General features: G+C 35.3%; 1 protein-coding gene across 1 annotated transcript in view; it reads left to right on the top strand.

Annotated features, from left to right (window-relative positions):
* Positions 1 to 24,628, top strand: part of TMTC2 (transmembrane O-mannosyltransferase targeting cadherins 2) — a 233,832-nt gene extending 209,204 nt beyond the window's left edge. The window contains exons 11-12 of the mRNA XM_054631557.2: positions 1,710 to 1,773; positions 21,799 to 24,628. Coding sequence (XP_054487532.2) covers positions 1,710 to 1,773; positions 21,799 to 21,978 — 244 coding nt within the window. The 3' untranslated portion in view covers positions 21,979 to 24,628. The remainder of the gene's footprint in view (positions 1 to 1,709; positions 1,774 to 21,798) is intronic.
* The last annotated feature ends 396 nt before the right edge of the window (positions 24,629 to 25,024 follow it).

The following is a 25,024-nucleotide window of genomic DNA, read 5'->3' as shown; positions in this document are numbered from 1 at the left end:
TAACATGTTTCATTTTACAGTGCTTTGCTGTAAATCCTGAAATTCCTAAGTATGAGATTTTTTTTTTTGCAATCGTTTCAAGTGCTACTGATGCCCAGCAGGAGTGATTCAGAAGCAGGTTGAATGAATATTTTTAGACATTCAATCATCTCTAACCACTGCAACCGCTGAATCAATGATACATGTGCAAAGTAATTTAAAACAGTTAACAGGTATAAACCACGTTCTTTTTAGCAAATTGTTAGTCATGAAGTGGTTTCACCTTGCACAGGAATTATGTGAGAAACTTCAAAGGGATTATCTTTTCTCCCTTTCTCCTCCCAAGACCAATAGCTGTAAAAATATGTTGTTTGGGATTAATTGCCTATCCATATATTATGTGGGTAATGTTTAAAATCTATGTGGATAGAAACAAAATTAGAACACAATCTGATACCAAATCATGTAAAGGCTCATGTAATGAACAAGATAAAATAATTTTATTGATTATTAATAATCAATAAAATTGATACTTTTATCAATTTTGATTGATACTTTTTGAACTAGTAACATTGCAAAAGCAGGAAAAGAAGGAAAAAACCCTCAAACTGCCCACCCTACAGTCTTATCCTTGTTTTCTAATGTTTCCATTTTGTGTCACAGAAATGCAGCTGTAATCACATAACAAACACAAATCTGCTGAAGATCTCCTGTCCTAAGTCTCCGGTGAAAGTACTTAACACTATGGTTCATAGGAAAATAGCAAATAACGGTAGCAGAAGATAAGTAGCCCACCTGAGAGTCCTGCTTGGTTGTTCTTACAGATTTGCCATTTTTCCTTTGAAATATATGTGATCAACTGATATTCATTGGATTAGTGGCCAAAATGGATAGTCAAGGGGAAATTAAGAAGGTGGAGACAAAAGGAGAAGAGAGGAATTTGAGAGAAGTGATAACAAGGGCCTGTTGAGACAAAAACATATTTGGATTTGTTTAGTAACATACTGCATTTTTATTTGACGACATTAAACTGAAAACTCAGGAGAAGAAAAGAAGCTAAACTATGAGGAGCATGTAGATGGTGATGGTAGTAGTAAGGAGAAGAAAAAGTGTTGAGCTAATACTGTTTCAGGTACCCAGAAACTCATCTCATTCTCTTGGAATATGAGATTTACATTTGTATGCCTGCTCAGAATTATGTGAATAAATGTTAAAATCAGAACTCTTTTCTGAATTAATTCCCTCAATCATGGAAAGCTAGTTTTTAGAAAACTTCACGTTCCCTGACTTTTTTTCCTTTATTTACTGGAATTATAGTGGTTTTGGGAGGGTACAAAGTGAGAAATTACATTGTGTTATAATATACAGTTTCAGAATTTAAGTATGTCTGATAACAAAAAGTGAGCCACATTTTCTTCTGGTGAAGACTGGTATGTCTCTGTTTTTGCCTGAGATAAGTGTTCAGCTTTCTATATTTCTTTCCATTATGTACAAATATTATTGCAGAACTAAAAAGAAAATGAAGTAAGCAAAGAGGATTTGTACTAATGGACATTCTGAACTCTAAGAAAACTTCTAGATTTACATATTTTGTGCATTTCTTAGGGTAATTTCCTTAAACAGCAGGGAGTGGTTGCAGTGTTTAGTTTTTTAGCTATGCTTCTTTAGGTATGGTTTCATTTTAACACGAGAAGAATGAGGTGTAACTGTGTTCTTTTCCATCCTGATAGACAAGCCAGTCTTAATGAAGAGGCTGAGAAGTATTATGAAATGGCAGCAGGATTAAGACCTAATGTAAGTACCTTCTTAATGATATCCAGTACATAAGCTGATGAACATGCTATGGTGCTGAACCGTTTGTGTTGAGGAGAACTTCTTGCTGGAGCATTTGCTCTCTCAGCCTGTGTTATATATGTTCTTTTAGTAGTTAATTGTTGGGTATTCAGATGAAGATGTTCATCTGTCAAACCAATCACTGCACTTTCAAGTTGCCTCAGTGAAGTGGTCTAGCCATAAGTCTTGGCCAACAGGCCAACATACTTGGAAAAGACTTCTAGATTTAGATTTATTTACCTATGTTTAAATGTGTTAAGTTTGGAACACTTTTCCAATTCCATCTCTTCACTAGTAAAAGAGAATGAAAGGCTATCCTCTGAGCCACAGTTTAAGGAATTTTTAATAATATGTTTATGCATTTTCTTCTGTCATGAACTTCTGGCAAACGTAAAGATGTTTATCTCTGATGTAGTTGTATATTGGCAAAGAAATACTTATTGTTTGAGCAGATATATATAGGAGTAAGTGACATGCCTTTTAAGAAGGGAAGCTCATTTCCAATTTTCAATGCGTCAGGAATTAAAGAAATAAAATACTTTTTACTTACCATTTTTTTACTAAATATTACATTTATTTTCAATTACCTTTTCATTTTAAGGAAAAAATCATGAATATGAATGGGGCAGAATTTATTTTAGATACATAACACTTTGGCTATGCAATAAATCAAATCTAGGAAAATTTCTGTCACAGAAGTCCAAAGTGCCAAATTCGAGGATACAAGTCAGCAAATGCAGTTAAAAAAAAAAGGAAAAGCCCAAGTTTGAAAAAAACCCCAAAAAACTAAAAAGGGTTTTCAGAGCTAAGAATCAAAAGCAACAACAAAATATAATAAAAAAAACCCATAATAACTTATTTGTATGAAATACTGTCTCTTAAGAACTCTCAAAAAACTACTTACTTCATTACTTCATACTTTGTGAAATAACAATAAAGACTTTGTGATTCATAATGCTTGCATAATGAAAGACTCTTTTGCCTTTTTTCTGAGAGGATACCTTAATATTGAAAGTATTCCCTCAGCTGACTGCAGATTGGCACAATTTTTCTTTTCTGTGCTTCATTGTATGCTCAAAATGCTTCTCAGAAACTAAGAAATAAGTTTATTGTGTATAACCCTATATAAATATGGTTATATATTTGAGGTTTCTCAGAGAGCTTTGGAGTGACTGACAGCAAGCTCATAGCAATAGTGCTCTAAAGGTTAGGTATTTCTGATTATTGATGACAAACTTTACATGTTATGACCAAAAAATCCTTTTTGAAGAATCAAATTATCAAAACACTTTATTGTAGAAAATTTCTTCTAACTTTGATTAGTGTAAGTAAAAATCTAATAGGTACTGGTGTTCAGCTTTCTTCGAAAGATGATTATGCTTTAAGGTTCTAGGTGATAGTTTAATTTTCTAGCTAAGCATGGCGTGCATATGGTTTACAACTTTTTAAGAATATTTTATTGGTGTGGAGTGGGAAACTTGTATCCATTTTCACAGCCATTATCAACTTTCTGATGACTTTACAGGGATATGTCTCAAAAATGTGAATAAAACCACAAGTAGTCATATATATTTTGCTTGCTGTTATTAACTCTCAGATTTGCCATACTAGTTTCAGACTGGGAGAAAAAGAAGCCACTCGAGGAGGCTTACTTGGTAGTAAGCAGTCTAATGTATACATGGTAAGACAGAAGCTCCCAATCTTTCCAAAGGAAAATGGAATGAAAATAATTGAAGGACTGTGTACTTCGTGGCTGCATCTGTGCTGATAAATTAAATGTGCCTGGAACGATTCTCTAGTGCTGATTGAACCAGCTGCTTTGAGTGCATCCAGGTATTGTCCTAGAGACTGCAGTGGTCCAGGCCAGAGCTGTGTAGAAACCATATTCACAGTATGAAAATGCCCACAATTGATTTTGGTATTTTGTATGTGGCCTGTGTATCCTCTCCCTGTCTTATGAATATGAAGAATCAGCAAAATTATCTGAGTCAAGAGGTAACAAAATATCCTTTAAAAGAATCGGTGCTTGAAGGATCTTTGGTTTTTTGTTTTGTTTTTTTTTTTGTATCCATCACTAATGGTCTAGAAACATTTCTTGACAGAAAATTCAAACTACTAGATGTATTCATGTGATGTAATATGCAGATTCCTACCATTCCATGTATGTAAACACATACCTATATGTATACTCGTGTGCATCTGTTTAGCTGCTAGTAGGTCTGTCCCCAAATAGCCTCTCAGTGAGAATACTGTGACACCGTTGAAGGCTCATTCTGTGCAGTGGATCAGCCTTGTTACTAGTACAATTAAGTTCTCAAAGGGTCTGCTTAAGAAGATGCTTTCTTCTGGTGCTTTAAACAGTATGTTTGGTATGAGTGAATTATGGAACAGCATCCCAAGTAAACTGGGACTCTGCTTTTTTTCAGTATGACCTTTTTTTCCTTTGGCTCCCCAGCCACTTGGCCAGATCCCAAGTTGAAGATCCATTTCTTTGTTATCAACTTCTTTCTTTCACTGTGCCAAGACAATTAAATTATCACTTATTCTTTAGAATAACTTTAGACCAATGCCTAGCTCCTGAGAGATTTTCATCTGAAACAAAACTCAAATTTCCACTCTCTTGCATCTGTTCCTTTGCAAATATAACATATTGTATAATATCTCTAATATTGCTACTATAGGATACAGTCCTTAAGAGCAATAAGAGATTTTAGTAATACTGTAAACAAGTCTTTTACTAATTTTTAGTGAATTTTTTATGCTCATTTAGCTATCATAACACAGTTTTGTTCTCAGCAGTTTATCTTCCTTTTGCATCTCATTCTTTGGTTTCTCAACCATTCTTGTTGCTTTTGAAATGAAGCAATACTGTGTGCACAACAATTCCTCATCTGCTCCCTAATGTATAAGCCCTTTGGATCCAGAAACTGCTCTGCTGAGCTTTCCTACACCCGTGTCCAGTTTAAATGGCCATCTGATTTACTACTTTCAGAGATACTTAATTGGCTATTTTAGTGCTTTTTCCAGACAGCAGTCTCCACTCTTGCATTTGTCTCCTAGACAAGCCCTTTTATTTCAGGGTCTCAAAATGGGAGAGCAGCAGTGAGCACCCATATGCCTGCATGTCTGAGTCACATTCTCATTCAACTAATCCATTTTTAGAAAAGTTGTGACTAAGGCAGCTAAAAACATTGCCAGAAACACAGTATTCAGTTACAGAAAATGTAACTTCTCTGAAACTTACAGGCTATTGTTTTTAAGAAACCAAGCATAAAAAGATTTTATTTTTGCAATATTGGCCATGATTCATTCATCACTGAACTAATTTTGAGAGGTCTGAGAGTACAGTTTGTTTTTTTCATTACAAGCCTTATTGCAATGAATGAAGTATTTGCAAGAAAAATATACTCAGTAAAGGAACAACTGAATACAGCAAAGGTGTGTTAAAATGTATATCCACATCTTGAATGCCATCCTTGCCCTTGGATACACATTATGTTTGCAGATGGTAAAAGAATTAAAACACTTTGATACAATAGCTGCACCAGCTGAAAAGGAGTTTGGATGCAAATAAAAACAAATCTGGCTGTATTAGTGTTTGAGATATAGACCTAGCTGTTTTCTTAATAATGTTCACAATTGGCCTTATTTACAATAGGTGGGTATTTATCCTCCATAAAAGTAATTTCCAGACAAATTTCAGAAGAGCAATATCTTCTGATGAACACACTGCTGCTTTGAAGATGGGAATAATTTGTCTTTAACTTTACTAAAGAAGCAAGCATTTTCAAAGTTATGTCTATTTTAGCTTTCAGAGAGTCAATTTCCCCTGGACAGCCAAGAGGTAGAGAGGAATCCAGGAAGCAGTTCAGAAAACAAACCTACTTTTATTTGCAATCAATTATTTCTTACAGGACTGTGTTTTCTTCCTTCAACTATGTAGGTAACCTACAGAGATTAGCCTCCCTAGCCCCTTGATCTTTATGAATGCTTTCCAAAAAATATGTTACTGCATTGTGTGTTGTACCATGATCAAAACAAAATAATTTTAGAGCTTTCTCAGTGAGAAGCACGTTTGTTCTAGCAGTGTTGCCTTGAGTGTACATTAATCACATTGGTCTAATTTTAGTAAATTCAGTTGCATGAAGAAATGAAACCATAAGTTCCTTGGACATTTATACAGTAATTATTCTGAGTGTGAGAATTGCTGAAGAAAAACTGTATTCAGAGATGATTTCTGGGTGCCCTACATATTGTAATCTTCACAAACCAGGAAATTGTTTTAACAAGTCATTAGGCACTCTAAAATGTGAGCTTTAAGCTTGCTTTGTTGTGGAAAAATCAGGCAACCAGAAACTGTCTTTAAATTGCCATTCTTTACAAGCATGTGAGATACCAAATTAAGCTTCAGCCTTTGTTCAACTTCTAAGATATCATTTGTGTAATAGAGCTGCATTTATAATTTTTTAAGTCTGAGCCTGAAGCAGCCTGTCATTAAAAAGCTGCTCTAGAACCCCCACATATGGCCAATGGCTTTTGAGAAGAAAGGGCACTTTGAAGTGTGACCTCAAGAGTATTAAATGAAAGAGAGCTCACCAGAGCCTTAAGACTTTGAGCCACCACCTTGAGCTGATTGGCTTAGGAGCATTCCTCAAGGAGGTGTCATGACCTGTAAGTCACTACCATCCCAACCACATATTAGTGCTGCTTGCAGTCTGGAGCTCATGACAGCTTTAAGCCCCATGTCATCAGCACATTGTCAGATACAGCTGTTTCCACTCTACCACTTCAAAAGGGCTTGATTAAATGTCTTACTGTAACAACATACATAAAGACACACACGGAGAGTGAGGGGGAAAGGAGAAATGTACCTATAAGCAAAATAAATACAATTTCCACTAGATGGTTTAATCATGATGTGGGGGACTAAACCAGTTTTTGACTTGAAGGGCTTATGTAATCAGTTAACACAATATCATATTAAAAAGCAGTTTCTACAAGTGCTTCTTTAATTTTTTTTCCCAATGCTGGAGTACAGAATTCATGCCAAAGGCTTCAGGCTTGCAATAAGCTCTACCTCAAGCTGTCTAACTGGTGAAAGAAGAAAGCTAGTGATTTCCACATAATTGACTGTAATTTCATAGGCACCTTAGAGATAACATGCTTTCACTGCCTTCTTAAGGAAAGTGCTCATAATTCATGGGGTTTATTCATGGCAGGACTTCTAAAAGAAAATACTTCCACTAATACATACATCTTTAAAAAAGTAAAGTAAATATAGCATTTTTGTCTTGAAACATCTGTAATCAAGATCTACTTTATTATATATTTTTTTTCCTTCAATGTTGCTGTGCCAAATTTTCCTATTTGATTTTCACATGAACATTCAGTAATTGCCTCTCGTAGCTTTACCAGATTTGGAGTAATTGTGAGGGGAAAAAGCTTAAATGCATTTTGCCAGCTTTGTTAAGGACATGTCCTGTTGTTGCCAGGGAGAATTTTCATAAACTTTTTTAAGAGCTTCTGCTATGTTAAATCTACTGATGATGCCAGTAATGGATGGTTTAGCAGTGATTCTTGCATTGTCTGCTGCTGATCCTCAGCTGACAGAAAAACTGGCTACACTGGATCCAATGTCACAGCCACACTGCTCCAGGGATACAGCAGATCCCTCACCAGCAATGTATCTGTTGCTCCTGCAGCTGTTTTGAGCAGGTCTACCTAGTCCCTGTTATTCAAATGTAACTGTGGTGCCTTGCCATCCATACTCCTGGTTTCTGGACCATAGTACAGATAATTCCCTAGAGAAACAGTATATATATGGTTTTAACACCATGTATTATTGTCAGTAAAACATGACAATTTACAGCTGCAAATCCTTGTTTTAAAATGTTGTTCTGCCTGTTTACTTCTTCATTCAAAATAATGAACACATGAACACATATTTTAGCTTTATCTACTGGTGTTATAGCATGACCACAGAGCTGTATTTTTAAGTACAGCTGATCCATCTGCTTAGTTGTCTGCCTGTACTGAAAGTGGAGCAGAAGGAGCTTCTGTTGACTGCCCATGTGCCCTCTGAGATGCTCCCAGCTTCTCCTGCCCTTTGTCAGGGCTGCACATCTTCCTACTACCAGCACCAGTTGCTGCTAAGCCTGGCATTGTTTAAGGCTTCCTCTCAAGTGTGCCAAACTTTCTGCTTCAATAATATGAATGGCTGTGGATTCCTTCCAGCCCAGCAGTGCTCTTGGCTTCCTGAAAATGCCTCCTTTCTTTGCTCCTGTTGAAGGTGTGAGGAAAAAGAAAACTTCCCAGGATCCAGTTCTTCCTGTCTTCCTGCTAAAGACTGAACCAATTGTTACAGGGCGTGTAGGAATTTCAGGCACTAAAACAGGTACTATGGTTTCCTAATAAGAAGAAAAGGCATAAGTGATGAGAACTGAATTTCCAGATAACATGTTTTTAATTTTTTTTTAGTTTGAATTCAGACAGATACAGGGGTGGGGTGCTTAGGCATGGATTAGCTCCACTGGGAGAGGAGGTAGTGGAACATCCTTATTGAAAAGAGGACATCAGTCTCTGATCTCAAAAGGTTAAGAGAACCCATTCTTGGTTACTGTAAATTGCTTAGACTGTCCCTGTTGAAACACCATGAAAAAATGACTCTGAGATTTGATATCAGAATATCTGTGACATTTTTCAGTGTGTGTAGTGCAAGGGTGACCTAGATTAAAGGTTGTGCAGAACAGAAAAATTCAAGAATATTACCTGAATGCAAGATTCCCTTCATTTCAGGTATGAAGACTCTTCAGTATTTGCACAGAAATGGCAATATTTCCCCAAGTAAAGAGTTTATCCATGCACAAAGTCTCTCTGCTCCTCCTGAGCTTTGTAAAATCTTATTAGTCCCCAACTCAATTTTCTTTTGGTTTTGTTTTGCTTCACCCCTTTCAGGTCCTTCTTTTCTGAGGCTAAGTCCAGGGCAGACACATTATATACATCCTGCTATTTGGGAAAAACAATGTTTATTCTTTTGAAAAAACTATTTCTTTCTATATTTGCAATTATATTTGTTAGCCCTCCAAAATATTTTTATTACACATTTGGAGTGGTTGTTGTGCACAATTGTCAGCTTCAAGACAGGCTTCTGTGTTGCTCTGAATCTTAAAGTATTCCTGCTTCAGCAGAGATTAGTGTCTCCCACCTTAAAAAAAATACAACAGAAGAAAGAAAAAGCCTCATGTAGTGTTTTCCATCCCTGTGACCTCCATCAAGGGACAAAGAAAAGAATGCAGGCTACTGGAATGGGGATATTTACCTGTACCTGAAATACAATATCAGAATGAGTTATATAATTTGAAAACCGATTTACTCAGCTGTGGAAAACACTGAATTTCCTTTGGGAAATACATGAGAATATTTATTGCCTTACTGCAGAAAATTGTACGTGTGTTTTCTTCTGCATTGTAGCAGCTCTGTAAAAGAAAAGATTGAATGTGCTTTTGGGCAATTATAGAATACTTAAATCTAGCTCTCAATATTGTGATCCATCTTTGTGTAAGATGCAGAGGAACAAGCTGGAAATCCTGTCATTACAGCTCTCATTTTCACTTTTGTGAGAGCTAGGTTATGGGGAGTTGATTTGTACTCTCCTGATTATACAAGCAGTTAAACACAAATGTCTAAGATCAATTGGTTTGCTCAGTGTAATTTGTGAGCTTTGAAATTGAATTAAAATGCGTTTAAGTTGCTGTTTATTTCCCATCTAGAATAATTTGTTGTACATTGATATTCTAATCAATACAGAGCTATTTTGTCTGTGCAAGTTCTAAATGACTGAAATGAAAATACATTCATTCAAGTTTCTTTTGCTTATACAGATATTGCATTGCAATGCCACCACTTGTTTAGTGACTCTCCTGCATATGTGAGATAAATTGAACTCTGTATGTTCTGATTTCATGTGGAAGCATGCAAGCACCCATGAGCTGTCCTAAGCTTAAAGTTTTCCAAGCAGTAAGCTGCATACCCAGAAACACTTGGCAAAGTAAGCCAGAAGTGCATTGTTATGGTAATTCAGAGTGTTTTTAATTTCATATTTAGCTATAAAAATGTTTACAAAATTGCCATAAATATTAGTCATTCTACAGTCTAATTATTGACGTAATGTATTTTCCAAGTCTTTCGACTTCATGAACAGTGAAATGTATAGACATGCTTTTACTAAAGGGGAAACAAATGTTGGAAATAGGCTTCTATATACTAACTCCCCCTTTCTAATTCATTTAACCTTTAGAACTCCATTCAAGAATCAATTACTCTTACCAAGAACGGTTGAAACACTTATTTTGTGCTAAGCATGTAGTCTGGGAGAAGGAAACACTCTGATAATTCATATGACATTTACTTAGCACACAGGTCATACCAGGTGTTCTCATGGCAATCCCTTGTGTGCTTGCTAATGAAATCTTTTCTTCACACAAAAATAAAAGTAAAAAAAAAAAAGTACCCCAGGTCTGTTTGGTTAATGCAACCATTTTCCACTGTAGGCTCTGTTGCCCACAGGTTCAAAATATTATGTGACTAAATCTCCGAAAAAGAAAAAGACCATGTTTTCACAAAAATCGTACATGTTTCTTGTTGGTTTAATGTGTTTCTCAAGAAGTTAAGCAGGGAAGTATTAATTTATAGATTCTGGTTTCTCTCTGGGCACTTACCCATGTTCTTCCAGTACCATTAGATGATGTAATCCTTGGATAGTTCATAAATGCTCCAAAGTGAAGGCATTCTTATACAAATAATACTTGAGTTATTTCATTGTCAAGACTTTGATTCAGAAATTTTGTAGGACTATACCTCAGTTAACTTGAAATGGAAATCTTGCATTATTTTTAATATGTATTTTCATTATGCCAGTCTTTATCTCATGTAGTCTTTATCTCATGTATAGATATGTTCAGTCCACCATCAAAAATGCTTAAAGAAAAAAAAAAGATGTGAAGTCAGCTAGGCCTGTCCTTTGGAGAGCAGATTTGTTTAATCTATCATTTTTGTGTTTTTCTTCCACATCTTAGTAGGCAGATATTCTTTTTTTTCCTGTGCTTAGTCTTCAAGAATGAAAAGAACTGCACAGTGTTTGTGTTTGTACTCAGCTGTGATGTTAATTTACTAAATAATTTGAAAATTACGTTTTTGAAACTAATTAATAAGAAACTAAATAGTCTAGATTTGTACCATTGAGTTAAATAAAACAAATCATTATGCTTTGAGATGATGAGAGGTAATAGTTTGTGAAGATGCTGGAATTGTGGAATTGAAGATGGTGTATCATGGGTAGATTTATGCACTTGAATGTGATTTACAGTCTGATAGTAATATGGCAGGGGATACTGTGCTGCCTACATCAGCTCCTGGAGAGAGGAAGATTGCCTTTGCCTGGAAAATTTGCCCTTGGTGTCAATCAGAAATAAAGTGCCATGAAATAGAGAACTCACACCAGCAGATTAGCATTTCAGAAATTAAACCATCTGTTTGAACTCAATTAAAAGGGAATCCAGCAAGGCTTTTCCTAATAGAATGTTCTAGTGCTGATTCTAGAAACAATGCAAGGGATTTATCACGCAATTAGAGCTCATAAGAATGTGAGTTTAATGCCCATTAAATAAACCAGCAACTATACATTCTCAATAGGATGTTTTGCAATAAATAACTACTTAATTTTCTTCCTAATCTGTATTTCTGATGTATTTCTCAATCTAGGAATAATTTTTAGTTGTGTATTGACATATCCTACTAGATTTTTTTTTCCCCTACAAGTTCTGGAGAAAGTTTCTTTCTCACAAGATGGTTTTGCTGCAAGAGATCTTCTCCCCCACCCTCCCACACCTTTGGGTTGAATGTAATTTCATGTATAGAGGAGAAATGCCCTCTAGTGAGGCTGGTTTTGGTCTGAGATCTGCCTGAGAGGAGCTGTACTTTTGCAGACTGCTAGGAAGAGGATGGGTGGCAGGTGTCTGTATGAAGTAATTTGCTTTGAATTTGGTTTTAAAAGTAACTTCACTATCAGTTTGAACACGTTTTTGCCTTGGAAAGTTAGTCCAGAGATCAGATGCCTGAAAATGAGAAGGTGCAATGGGGAGGAGGTGGAGAGTTGCTTGTTTCCCCCAAGGAACAGTCCCTTTTTGAAGCTGTCTGAACCCCACTGTTTATTGGCTACCTCTTCATTTTGCATTCACATGATTCTGTTTACCACAGTTAGTTTTACTGGAGAGCAAATGTGCAATCCATTGTACCTACCCTATTGAAGTGTCTCCCATACAATGAACAGCTTTATTACTAGGCTGAGGAAGTTTTACTAATTCTTCAGGTGTTCCAGTAAGGATTGTCTTCCTTAACAATAAATAACTTTAATCTGGCATTATGGTTTGTAACAGTGCCAGTTGCCTCAACATCTGGCTGCCTCAAGCTCATTGCAAACAATTACAGCATGAAAGAAAATATAAACTTCTTCCAATAAAGCAACAGCAATAAATAAAATCTACAATAAAACCCCTAGATTAAATTCCATAGGAAGATGTGCTGTATGTCTCTTAGATTCTATGGAGGTGAATGATTAATATATTTATGGTGGAGTTATTTGGTGGAGTTTTATTGCAACTCAGTAGTTCTACTTCATTTTTTCACATTCTGACTGCATTTAAATGCACTTAAAATTATCAGACATGTTCTGTCCTTTTTGAAAAATCCATGATCCCTCATTAATTCTGCTTGGAAAATTCTATTCAGATAGCTACATTGCAAGAGTGTTTTTTGCTGACTAGTTCACAAGTTGACTGTTTTACCCATAATAGAGGAAGAAAGTGCTCTCTGAGCAGAGATTATGGAAATTGCACAGGAGACAAACTTTTTGGTTTGGGTGGAAAAATAAGCTTTCACTGGTAGAACCCTAAGTTAATTTCTGTGGGATCCTGTGGTATTCATATAGAATGAGTGATAGGTGTAGTAAAATTGAGGCAAAATAATCTGAGTCATCAACTACAAAATTGCTTAGCAATTCTACTGGCTCTGGATTACACTTTGCCCCAGCCATAGAGGGTTTTATCTGGTCCAGTTTGGAGCAAGCATCTGGTTTCATTGAATAATTTCTAACACTGAATTTCAGAGGCAGGAATTGAACTTTGATTTCTTGGTGCTAGTCTTGCAACTATTAATTGTCCTCTTGTACCTTTAGAAATCAATGCTTTTACAAAAAGAAAATATTATTCAAATTGTTGCTTCATGTGTCCGTTTCTTAAAACTTTAGTCTGACAAATACAGAAAACTTCTGTTTGATAAACAGCATTTGTCAGCATATGCTGCATCACGTGCAGTCTTTCAGAGTAGAATGTGCAATTTACCACTGAACATGTCCTGCTATTATTGATATTAATTAGTGTAAACACGTGTCATCATTCAGATGTGGTAAATAAGGCTACCCTAGCTGCAAGTAATTTTGGTTTTTTAGAAGTCACAACCTTGTAAAAGCCTAGCGAGCCATTAGTGGTCTTACTATTAATGATCAAAAGACCAAATTTTAGAAACTGAAGCCCTGAAATCTTTAAACTGTAAGAATAAAAATTAAATCCATGCACTTACTGTGGAAGTTAATAATTTTAATCTGTACTATGCATTTAATTGCTGAATACTGTACAGGGGACACCTGCAAGTTACTGGCTGCCAAAAAGTAAGGCATGAATTTTTATGAATTACACAGAACACTGTAGTTCAGCATTTTGCAAAGGACCTCTTGTAGGTGCCTCTCCTCTCACCTGCTCTCATAATTCTGTGTGTAAAAATCAAACTGAAGACAAGTTTGGGCATAAGCTTATTGCATTAGGTAAAAAGCATGGAAGTGATAGGAGCCAGATGAAAAAGGACAAAGGGAAGACATGCAATGCCTCAAAAAGTCCTAGCATTTTCTTTTCTGTAATACTCTAAGACCACCCTTTGTCTGTGGACTGTCTTAATAATGATTGTGCATGACGGAAGCCTTAAAAAAAATTAACAAGATTATTGTTGTTTGTGCTCAGAGCAGGTATGTCAAGTTGCATAATGGTTTATACAATGTGCCTAAAAGCAATGCCTTTTGACTGTAAGTACATAAATACTTTGGGATTACATACAGTTATACCAATATTAATCTAGTTCTCAAGCATTTAATTGAGTTGTCAGCCAAAGGTGCAAAGGCTTGCTGGAAATTTAATGTTCAACTGAACATTTGAGTTGAAATATTGGAAATCTCATTACATTGAGATTCCCCTAACTAGAACCTAGTTAAATTTTCAAGGCTAGAAATTAACATTACTTCTTTCTGAAACTGCAGTTGTTGACTATTCTACTCAAAACTAGAACTCTAATGTAATATGCCTGTCACAAGCATCTTGGAAAAGCTTACAACCTTCTCTGTGTACCAATGTATTTGATGAGTATCTGGGCAAAAATAAGTGGATAATGCATTCATTTTCAGCAGTCATTTTTATTTTCTAATGACACTTTATTTGATTGGAAAAATGAACATCTTTTAATGTTAATAGTGTGAGTATAATTGTGATTAAAAATTGTGATGATCTGTGTATTCAGCTTTTCTCTGATGATTAGCCAGTTTTGATTGTGCTAGTGTGGACAGCTATTCTAATCAGCCTTGCATGTGAGCTGCTGTGGTGAAGTACATTATATTTTTTTAACTCTTTACATTTCTTTTAAATTAAAAGTGGGCTTTGTCTTTAGGCAACAACACAAAGCCCTTTGCTTTTCTGTTTTCCAAGGTTTAGAAAGAAAATGCAGGTAAAAATACATTTACTCACAAATTGATTTTCATTTTAATAAACTTACTTTGTTTTAATAAGACAGAATTCTGTTAGTGAAAGATTTTGAGCAATTTCTATTTGTCATTATGATAGTACAGATGACATTTCTGTTCATCAGGTTTTCATTTGCCTGAAGTACAAACTTTCTACTTAGTATGCAGCATATTTGTGCTGGATAAGGTAAATAAGTTGTTAAGTGTTTTATAACATAATCATAACTATATATTAAAATCATCCAATTGAAGACAGTTGGATTTCTATAAACAGAATTTAAGTGATTTGGGTTTTTTGTTTTAAATGGAATCCTGAAGTGTGAGGAAACAGAATAAGATTATCCTATCCTATACTGATGACAACATTTAAGCTGGAAAGCAAAGAAGTTTAATTAGAAACACTTTGAGGTCTGGAAAATGTTACTTTTTCTTTTTTTTTTTTTTTTTTAATACAACCATAATATGAAATGCTCATAACGTATGTTCCTCTTTAGCTTTTATTGTGGTAATACAAGTATGTTATCTAAAAATGTCCATCACAGTTTCCGTATAAACTGAGTGATTACTAGGAGGCTTCTTAAGCATAAACCAAAGCCGTTGATGCGTGACCATTGGGAAAAAATGTCTAGATACACAGAAATTACAAGTGTAAGTACATTTTTGTGGGATGTTTTCAGCTGTTGTTAGGATCCACAGCCTCTAACAGTTGTAACACATGCTTTTGTTAACTTGCTGATCTGTAAACTGGCCTGCCCTGAACTTACATAAAGGCCAATGGTAGCCAGTTTTTCAGCATCAAGATGTAGCATGTATCCATATATGGTTGTTTGGTTTTGGACAACTATATTTATAATATGCTGAGCAGTCTTGGAGGGTTGAGATGAACAAGATGTTGAGGGGAAAAAAATCTCCACTGGCTGGAGAACATTGATAGTAAAATGTCCCCTATTGATGCGGTAATTTGAGAAACAAAGTAGAATGCTTGATGCTTCCTTCCTATGCCAAGTCTAGAACTCTTCCCTGACTCACAGCTGTGGGTTTCCTTAATGATACTGATGTCTCCATCCAGAAGCAAACTGAGTAATTTCATGGTATACTTGTGGATGAAGGCTCCCACATCTGTCACCAATAAATAGGAAAAAAAATGGTGAGAAACATTTCCTTCTCTTTTTAATTTCTGCCTTTAAATGTAGGTATCATGTAGTTTGCAATTTGAGATAGGAAAGTCTCCAGTGTTTCAAAATACACAAGGTTAGATGCATACAATTTCCATATATATCCTCCTTTCACCAGGTGGGTTAAAGCGTCATCTGCTTTAGGTGTCCAGATGAGAGTATCCAAGTCTAAAAGAAAAAATAAAAAAAAAAAAAAAATATTCACAACCTAATGTTTTGTAGTATCATCAGCTGTTTAGGTGACCAGGTCTTAAATCATTCTGGTTTTCTAGCTTATCAGCATAATATATTATCCTCACCTGAGACTATATATAAATAGTGTTCAACAGAAACTACTTAATTCGTATTTACTTTTTTACATGTATTTATTTATTTATTCTTTCTTTGGAGGTCCTTTTTTTCTGCAGGGTGTGCATCTTCCCTGGAAATCAATAATTTGTTAATTTGCTGAACAATGAATGAGGTCTTTGTTTAATGACATGTTAGTAAATAATAGGTAAGGTTATTCTCTATTTGGTGTTAAGAACCTACTACTCTTAAAATGATGACTGAATACAAGGATCAGATCCACTCCCCTCCAGATCCTTGGTCTATTGTTCTTTAAATTTATATAGCTATTTATATTGCTCATTCTTAAGGTAATTAAATAGGGACACAGATTCCCTATTTGCAGCACAGATATTTAGGTCCATTTCTGACTAATACAACAGTGGAAACTGTGCTCTGTGTTCAAATTAATCCTGGCAGGGTGAATGTTTTCCTCTCCTTTTCCCCTCTTAACTGTTGAAACTGAAAGCTGTTGTTGACACAAAAGCATACTTACTAAAATTGTTCATAAGCAGATTTGAAATTTAAGTGATGTATTTAACTTTTGTAGAGGAAAAGTTTTTCCATTTTAAGAGCTTGCAAAGATGCTGATTTTTTTATTTGTTTTCCAGCAGAACTGAATGTTTTGCTGTCTGGTTTGATGACACCAGAAATCCCTTTTAATTTTGAATTTTAGCTTTTTTATTCTGTCTGATCCATACTACTTTGCAATACATCCTGTCATCCTGATCCAGAATGTTTTTTGCACCAAATTATCAGTACCTAGACAATTGACTTTTGTTGTCTTAGCCAGCTTATGGGAGACCAGTGTCTTAGTTGTGGTTCATGTACTGTTGGTGACAAAATACCAGACACAGCACAATGCAAAATGCAGTTCTTTAGAAGCCTTGTAGTGTAGAGAACCAGGTAGAAACATGAGTCTCTCTCCATAACTGCTGCTTGGTTTATCTGAGAACATCAGATCACTCCGATAAAAATGTCTGCTTCCATCAGTCACTGAAGATTTTGTGTGTTTTCAGTGGAGAGTAAGATGCAGTTGGCAGCAGTCGTCTCTCAGCATGTTCCTCCCCTGCTTTTCCTTCCACCAGTAGTAAAAGTTCAAGAGAAAATTCTTGCTATCACTGCAGAAGGATAAAAAAGGGCATGACAGCAGATTACTTAGTGGCCACTGATCAGATGCAGCAGTCCAGCATGATTTTCTCTCATGCCTAGTGAACCATTCTAGACCTAATATTCTGCTGTTTGACTACTCAGTCATTGTGCCTCCTATGTGTCTTCAGTTATCAAAGAGAAATATCTGAATTCTTCACCCCTTTTAAACTCGAAGTGCTGGCATGAAATATTCATTTGTGATTCATGTTTTGTGTCCTTCTTTAACTCAAAAGAAATCCTTAAAAGAAAAAGTGTCCTTAATTGCACTTTTAAAAAACAATACACAGCCTCTGTGTTTCTGGTAGGTTGGCCACACTTATTACAGTATTCATTCAACAGTCCTGGGGTTGTTTTGCAGCATGTACAGTATCAGACACAGCAGTAATTCCTTCAGAGCAAGATGGATTTTGGCAACATCTTTTCAGTGACTCTTTAAAATGGGTAATTGAGAAGCATCTTGCACTTGTGATTCTACTGGGGTAAAAATTGCCATAATTTCCTTAGAAGTACCCCAGCACCAACAAAATGCTCTTTCCTCTCAGAATCTACTGCCCTGATCTCTGTGGTGTTGAGCAGAGAAGGTCATGTGTAAGCAGAGCTTTGAGGAAAACAATTTCTAATTTCCTTGCTTGTGTTGGGACTGTTCTTTTTTCATACTCCTCTACCATACAAAAGGTATATTTGTACTACATTATTTGTGTATTTGTTTCTCTCTCCGTAACTTGACCATGTAGGAGTAAAATTGTCTTTTTGTGTTTGGGACTGTACTTCTCCTATGGCATTTGCTGTATGTGTAGCCAAAGATGATAAACAAGAAGGCAGTTCATCTTCTATGTCATTAAAATTGATTCTGTTTGGGGTCCAATACTGTATATGGTTACATATATATGAAATACTGAAATACTACTCAGAATTATTTTGAATTATTTGAAGATTTTATAGTTCTCTAATTTTAGAGAGGACTTTTTGATAAGATTTTTGCATGGTCCAGTGCTCTCCTTTTATTTTGGTACTTAAGGGAAAATCTGAAAAAATTGTCATCAATGTAAACCAAAACCACCTCAGGCAACTAAATGCTTGCCTTGTGTTATTTCATTATTCATTAACTAATCTGTTATTCCTTTTCCCTCCTCCCCATGAGCACCTTCCCCCACCGCCCCCAAAAAACCACTAAGGAAACAAGCACACCACGGTAAAATGCTAATAATGGGAATAATTCCAAATAGACCATAAAAGGCAGCATTTATAACCTCAATAGAAATGCCAGTCAGCTATTTTTGATGTAAAGCATCTGTCTCCAGAAGGAAATGAAGGCAGGCCTGTTTCTCCTTTCAAGTCTCTGAAGTAGTAGGTGGTGTCATTTGTTATACAGTGCTACAAGTCCCGTGTTATTGCAGTGGTAGCTGCTGCCTTTGTTAACGTACTGAAAAGTTTTATCAGCTGTCTTTAATAAAAGACAATCTATGTGAAGCAAAACTACAGCAAATGTCTCTTGCTCTCTTATCCTCTGACCATCCTTTTTAAATGCCAGAGAGCAATGCCACTGATGAACAATCTTGCAAATGTGCAAAATTCTTGGGACTGTTACAATAAACCGTAAATGTTGGGGCAACTGTTATCCTAGAAATTTAGGGAGCAGTCTTTCCAAAATCCTGTGCACTTCCTTATTTGAAGTGTAAAGGAGTTAGAATGTTTCAGTTCATACCTGAAATGATTTATCAGTTCACATTTTCCGTGGATACCTTTGTCTAGAACATGAATGGCCTAGAATTAGTTAGGCCTGCAGGAAATCAAAAATTATGTGTAGAAGAAGGAAAATTTCAGTTAAAAGGCATGCAGTTTGTTGATTTTATTTGGTTTTGTTGCTTGCTCTTGTGAAATTATGTATCAAATTAAAGACATGACGGTAGGAGAGTTTCTTTGCTAGGCATATAGTCTTACATATATGATGTTCTTGATTAGTCCCATACACACACACCATATTTTCAGGAGGGTATGGAGGAAATGGGGAGGAATTCTGGAAGCCATATGAGACAACTGAGTTATTTCCTGCACAGTAAGTTTTGTGAATGCTGTAGAATTAGCCCTGAGCACATTTAAACATGTGTCTTATTTCTATGAGTTTTTCTAGGTTTAAGATATTTTTAGTCCTTATCTGTTGTAAGCTTTGTCTCGGTGCAAGCACACACATAGTTATAATTCAAGTGAGATGACAGCTCTGTGTCGATAACTTCAGGAAAGCTTTTTCATTCATGAACTCTCATTAAACAAAGAAATAGGATGACTAGAGGGAATGGACATTCCTACTCATGATTTGAGAAAATTCTCTCAAACAAGCTGAAGTCTAATAATGAATTAGATGTGGGGGGGTATTTAGACAGTTATGAATGTACATGGGAGTTGATTTCCAAGCATTCTTCACTTTAACAACATCAGTTAGCACCCTGAACATCTGCAATTAAGGAGTATATTATTTCATTACAAAACAGTATGCAAGACTGGCATTTCAAAAATGGAGCTATGGAAATATGGTTGCCAATATGAGTTACTTGTAGCATAGATTACGTTTCAGGAGCCTACTTTCCCTTCTTTTGAAGAGTATTGAACTGATAAAACTATATAAAACCCAGCTGGCATTTTTTGTTTGTTTGATTCACAGTGGAATGACTTAGAGAAGGTGGAAAATATCTGTCAGGGTAAGGCAAGAAAAAGTAAATCTAAAAATTACATCTTCAGATTCCACTTCATTAGCATTGTGATGTTTACAATAAGGAGAGCTGAACTAATTTTGTTTTGCTTAATTTTGAAACTCTGTAAGCCATTTGTTCTGAAAATTTGATGCATCACAGTTCTTTATGAGACTTTGTGATGTGTGTATTAGTAGGTTAAAAGAAGCAAGAAGAAAGCTGAAAAAATATGAATATATAGTATGAGACTATACAGCATTGGAATTATCTGAACAACATTTCCAGCACAAAATTTAGGTTTTGGACATAAGAATTATAGGGATTTTGTTGGAGCTTGATTAAAAAGGATAAGAGTAATGAGTTTTACTTTGTAGTGGAGAGGCTTGGATCAAAGGTAAGTCTTCCTCATCGTAATGATTTCCTATTGCCACATCAGTCTGGGAGACCAACTGTAGTACATATTTTATTCACCTTGTACCTAATGCATTTTCATACAATCATCAAATAGTTTTGGGTTGGAAGGGACCTTGAAAATCATTAATTCCAACCTTCCTGCCAAGAGCAGGGACACCTAGACCAGGCTGCTCACAACCCCATCAAACCTGGCCTTGAACACTTCCACAGCTTCTCCGGGCAACCTGTTTCAGTGTCTAACCACTTTTCTGAAGTTATTGTCACTGGAGAGCTCCTAAAGCACGCCCTCACAGTAGTCTGAACTTGATATGCCATTCACATTTTGAATATTATTTTGAGCAGAACACTGATGAGTGGTGGCTTGAAACACTTATCCTCTGAGGCAAAACTATGTGACTTTGAAAGTGAGTTTTCCTAAAGCTCATTGAAACTTAGGTTGACCTGAGGGTGAGAACTATAGTGAACTTTGTGTGGTATTTTTTCCCCATTTTTCTTTAAAATGCAAAGCACTGGTTTGACAAATGCCTTTACTGTGCTCTCACTAGGATATGAATACCTTGGTGCTTGCCAAAAGGTAGGTTAGACTCTTCAGCTTCATAAATGTGCTTTTCTGCCCTTGTAATATTTGTTCATTCCAGTGATTAGGCATGCTATTATCATGAAGAACCTATTATTTCATAATGGAATAACCTTGAGATGAAAAAAATAAAAACAAGCTAAGCATTTTGTCTTAGCTATACATGAAAAAAATTCTAGCAACATAAGCTTTTAAATTGATTTGTTACAAAATTTTAACAGTTTTATTATTAAAATAGCATTTTTCCACCGCTGTTAATTTTATTCAATCATTTCTTAAGAAATAATTGCCACAACCTGAATCTAAATGGATATCCTAGAACCCCTGGACATCCTTAGAATCTGAGAGCAGGCTGTATTTCTTACTAGTTACAATTAAGACAAAGAGAAGAAAGGGATAAGTTCCAATTATTATTGTGTTAATTATTCCCAATGATTATGAACTCTTTATTAGCAAGGGGTTTGATTAAAATTAAATTCTTGTCGCTAATTCACTCTTGGATTACTTTAATTTTCTCTTGGAACCTGTGTTATGCCAACATTACCACATTTAAAGCTTTTTAAGTTCTGTGTTTTCTCATTAAAGAGAGAAGTCTTATGTCTGTAGGCACTAGAGCTTGACCTGTTTAAAGCACAAACTACACAGCAGCTGTTCAGAAACTTTTTCTTGTTATCTGTATTTGCTTAAATTACTAAATTGCTTCCATGAAAAATCAGCAAACATAAGGGAGTAATTTAAGTGGAAGAAGATTGTCTAAAAAGAAAAATTGAAAATATTTGTAATGTTCCTCCTTCTTTTTTTTTTTATTGGTACCAGTATCCAGCTGCCCTAATGAATCTTGGAGCCATTCTCCATCTGAATGGCAAACTGAAAGAGGCTGAAGAAAACTACCTCCTTGCTCTTCAACTTAAACCTGATGATGTCATCACCCAGTCCAATCTTCGCAAATTGTGGAATATCATGGAGAAACAAGGTTTGAAAACATCCAAAACATGATGATGAAAACTCTGAACTACTTTACCTTAAAGTGATTAAACCCAAGAACTTGAACTTCCACAGAGTTGTCAGGTCAGAGAACTTGCTGGACTTGATTGCAAGGATCTGAGGTCCTAATTGCTGCTAGGAGAAGCTATTCCACTAGAGAAACAGAAAAAGGGAGACTTTGAGGGATTCATGAAGAACTTGTTACGCAGCAAATATATTTGGAACAATGGCATGTGAGAGAAGTTGTTTCAGTATATTTGATAAATAATTGCAAATCCCATATTGCTTACTTTTGGGTGGGTACTTGAAATGTATACTGTCATAGAAATATGAAGGGAAAATCACACAGTATACACTAAGCCATATGGGACTTAAAGTGGTAATAGTAGGTCAAAGTATTTTGCTGATACTGTAACTCATTAAAAAGTGTACTAAATCCAGTGTGTTTGCAGTTTGTCTTAATGCTGCTGTATCTCACTTTTGAACCACTTGCTAGCCAATTTCACAGCATATATGGCCCATTTTTTTCCAACCTGTCACATGATTAGATGACAGCATTGCAAGTTGTTTACTGAGAATACGCCTGTTACTTCAGCTTGTTAACTAATAGTGCAGTTTTCTTGAGATACACAGTCAAATTTCTGTGAGGTAGACAGAATGACCAAGGAGCTGTCTGTGTTCTACACCAGATGCAGTATGTAGGCTGGTAAGAAAAAGACCAGAGGTGTGATTTAGCAATACAAGCAGGAGGGATGTTGGCCCTGATACTTTGCTATCAGATAAATCCAACTTTAAATTGGACTCTGCATACTATGTCTTTGCAATTATTAATTAAAATGGGATTGGAAAATACTAGTAGGTAGCTAAAATGAGACTTCATGAGCAACTTGGAGAAAAAGTAATGTTGTGCATTGATGAGGCTAGCAAATAACTGAAGGGACTCGATTCGATCTTGCTTAAAATAGTGTAGATTGAGAGGAATCAGTAATGGTGGTTGCCAGTTACTTTTCATATTGTTGGTGTTTTAAACAAACCCATTCAGATTCTAACCAAATATTAGCATTCTGTTTGTATTCTGACACAGGCTAGCAGCAGAGCTGTCAAATATCTTAAATATGCTTTTGGTGAGGTTCAGTTTATTTCTGTTTCAGAATGATTTAGCCTCATTACTGTTTTAGTCTTCAGATCTTAAATGTAAAAATAATTTATTTTAAATCGAAGTATATGAAGCTTTAGTAATTCTTTTTTCCAGGCCATTTGTTAACTGCTTTCTTTCTTTGGAATAAGTATTATTGTTTGTAAGAAAATTTACTATTTCATTTAATGGCCCTTTGGTATCTGCTTCAGTATTCCTTTCATAATGATAGATAAAAAGTTAAAGTGGTAGAGCACCTTGAACTGAAGCTTCTTCAGGATCTTCTGTTAAAAACTCTTTATTACTGAAAAGGGGTTTGGGGTTTTTAGTTTATGTATTCCTTTTTAACTGTTGAGCACCGTTCCAACAAAAATGTAAAGAACACCTTGCTGTATTTATTTATTTATTACTTGACTGCAGCAATGTTACCTGCCATTAACACAACAGTCTCTAATGTTGCTATTTCCTTTATTTGGTTTTACTTGCATTTGCTTTGTGATTATTGTATGTACCGAATGGGAAAGGGAACACTTGAGTTATACTCTACCTTCTTGGTCATTCTACCCTTACACTTGGATTTTAAATCTATATTGAATAGATTGGGGAATAGCTGTTTCAAAGTCAGTATAGTAGAAAAACTGTAGTTATGTGTATTTCCTTTTCTTTCCTCTTGCTCACTAAAATACCATAAGTTGCTAAGTTTACAACTGGCCCACCAGAAAGGCCAGAGGGGCAAGATTGTTTGGTTTTGTGGAGTGTGTCAAGTTTTTCTCAAATAATGTTCTTGCTGGAAAAGCAAAACTGAAGGATCAAAAGTTGAATTTCTACTTGATCGTTGAAACCAGTGTTAGAATACAATGGTAGCTTGAACTTATTCTCCTGCTTTACTAACTTTCTGGGAAAAGATATAGAAATAGATAGTAACTGTAACTGAGCTTGGTATATAACTGTGGTATCCTGCAGCTTTATTTGCTCAACAGCCATCAAACTTCGATGGTTTCTTGGTCTTAATCATTCACCAGGTTATTTGTCTCCTTCAACTTGTACTTATTCTTGTTTGTTAATTTTTATTCATTGCACAAAAAGGGGGAAGAGGGGAGCACTCCTGTGATATGGTGTCATGCTTGCATTGATAACTGGTTTTGGTTTTTTCTTTAAAAAAAAAACAACAAAAGAAAAGGAAAAGAAAAAAGGACTACCATAAATTTACCAAGAATGTCCCTGAATACATTTTTTTAATAGAGGTCTGGGCTTGATAACTTTCTTCTTTTGGGATAAATTTAAAACATGTTTAAAATATATCTCTCTGCTCAGGGATTTGTGGTGGATTATTGCAGACAGTGCTAAAAAAGAAAAAGAAAAAAAGAGCACAAGACAAGTTTACTAAATTAAAATTTTATTTTTTGAAAAACTGTTATTTGTATAAATTATCAGATTTGTAGGCTTTCCTTTTTGTAGAAATAATTGTTTATGTGCCAGATAAAAGAATTTCAATTTTGTTTTCAATAATAAAGCATTGATAACTAATAGCCTGTGTATTCCTTTGTGTTACTGTAACAGCACTTTGAGTTTTTTAATTGTTCTAATTTAATGAGTAATCTTGATTATTTTATGTATGGGAGAACTGGATAGTGTAAGTAAAATACAACATGTCACATTTGGCTTTCTTCTAAACTCTATTGGAATTAGACTTCAGTGGATATTTTCAAAAAGGTTCCCTGAAAGCATTTTTTAATATTTATACTCACTAAATCTAGCCAAAGGGATATGATAACTACCATATTTGATTATTGAATCTAAACTCTGTAGAAATAAAAGCTGATTAATATATTTACAAAATACTTTTATATTACCATACAAACACGATGTCAGTAAAAACATTGTTAAAATGTAATTGGTTACAAAAGCTGAAGAGAGGATTCT

Source organism: Agelaius phoeniceus, chromosome 5 (assembly GCF_051311805.1).
Source record: "Agelaius phoeniceus isolate bAgePho1 chromosome 5, bAgePho1.hap1, whole genome shotgun sequence".
Classification (NCBI taxonomy): Eukaryota; Metazoa; Chordata; class Aves; order Passeriformes; family Icteridae; genus Agelaius; species Agelaius phoeniceus.
Note: the sequence above shows the minus strand (reverse complement) of the source record. Positions and strands in the feature narration are given on the sequence as shown.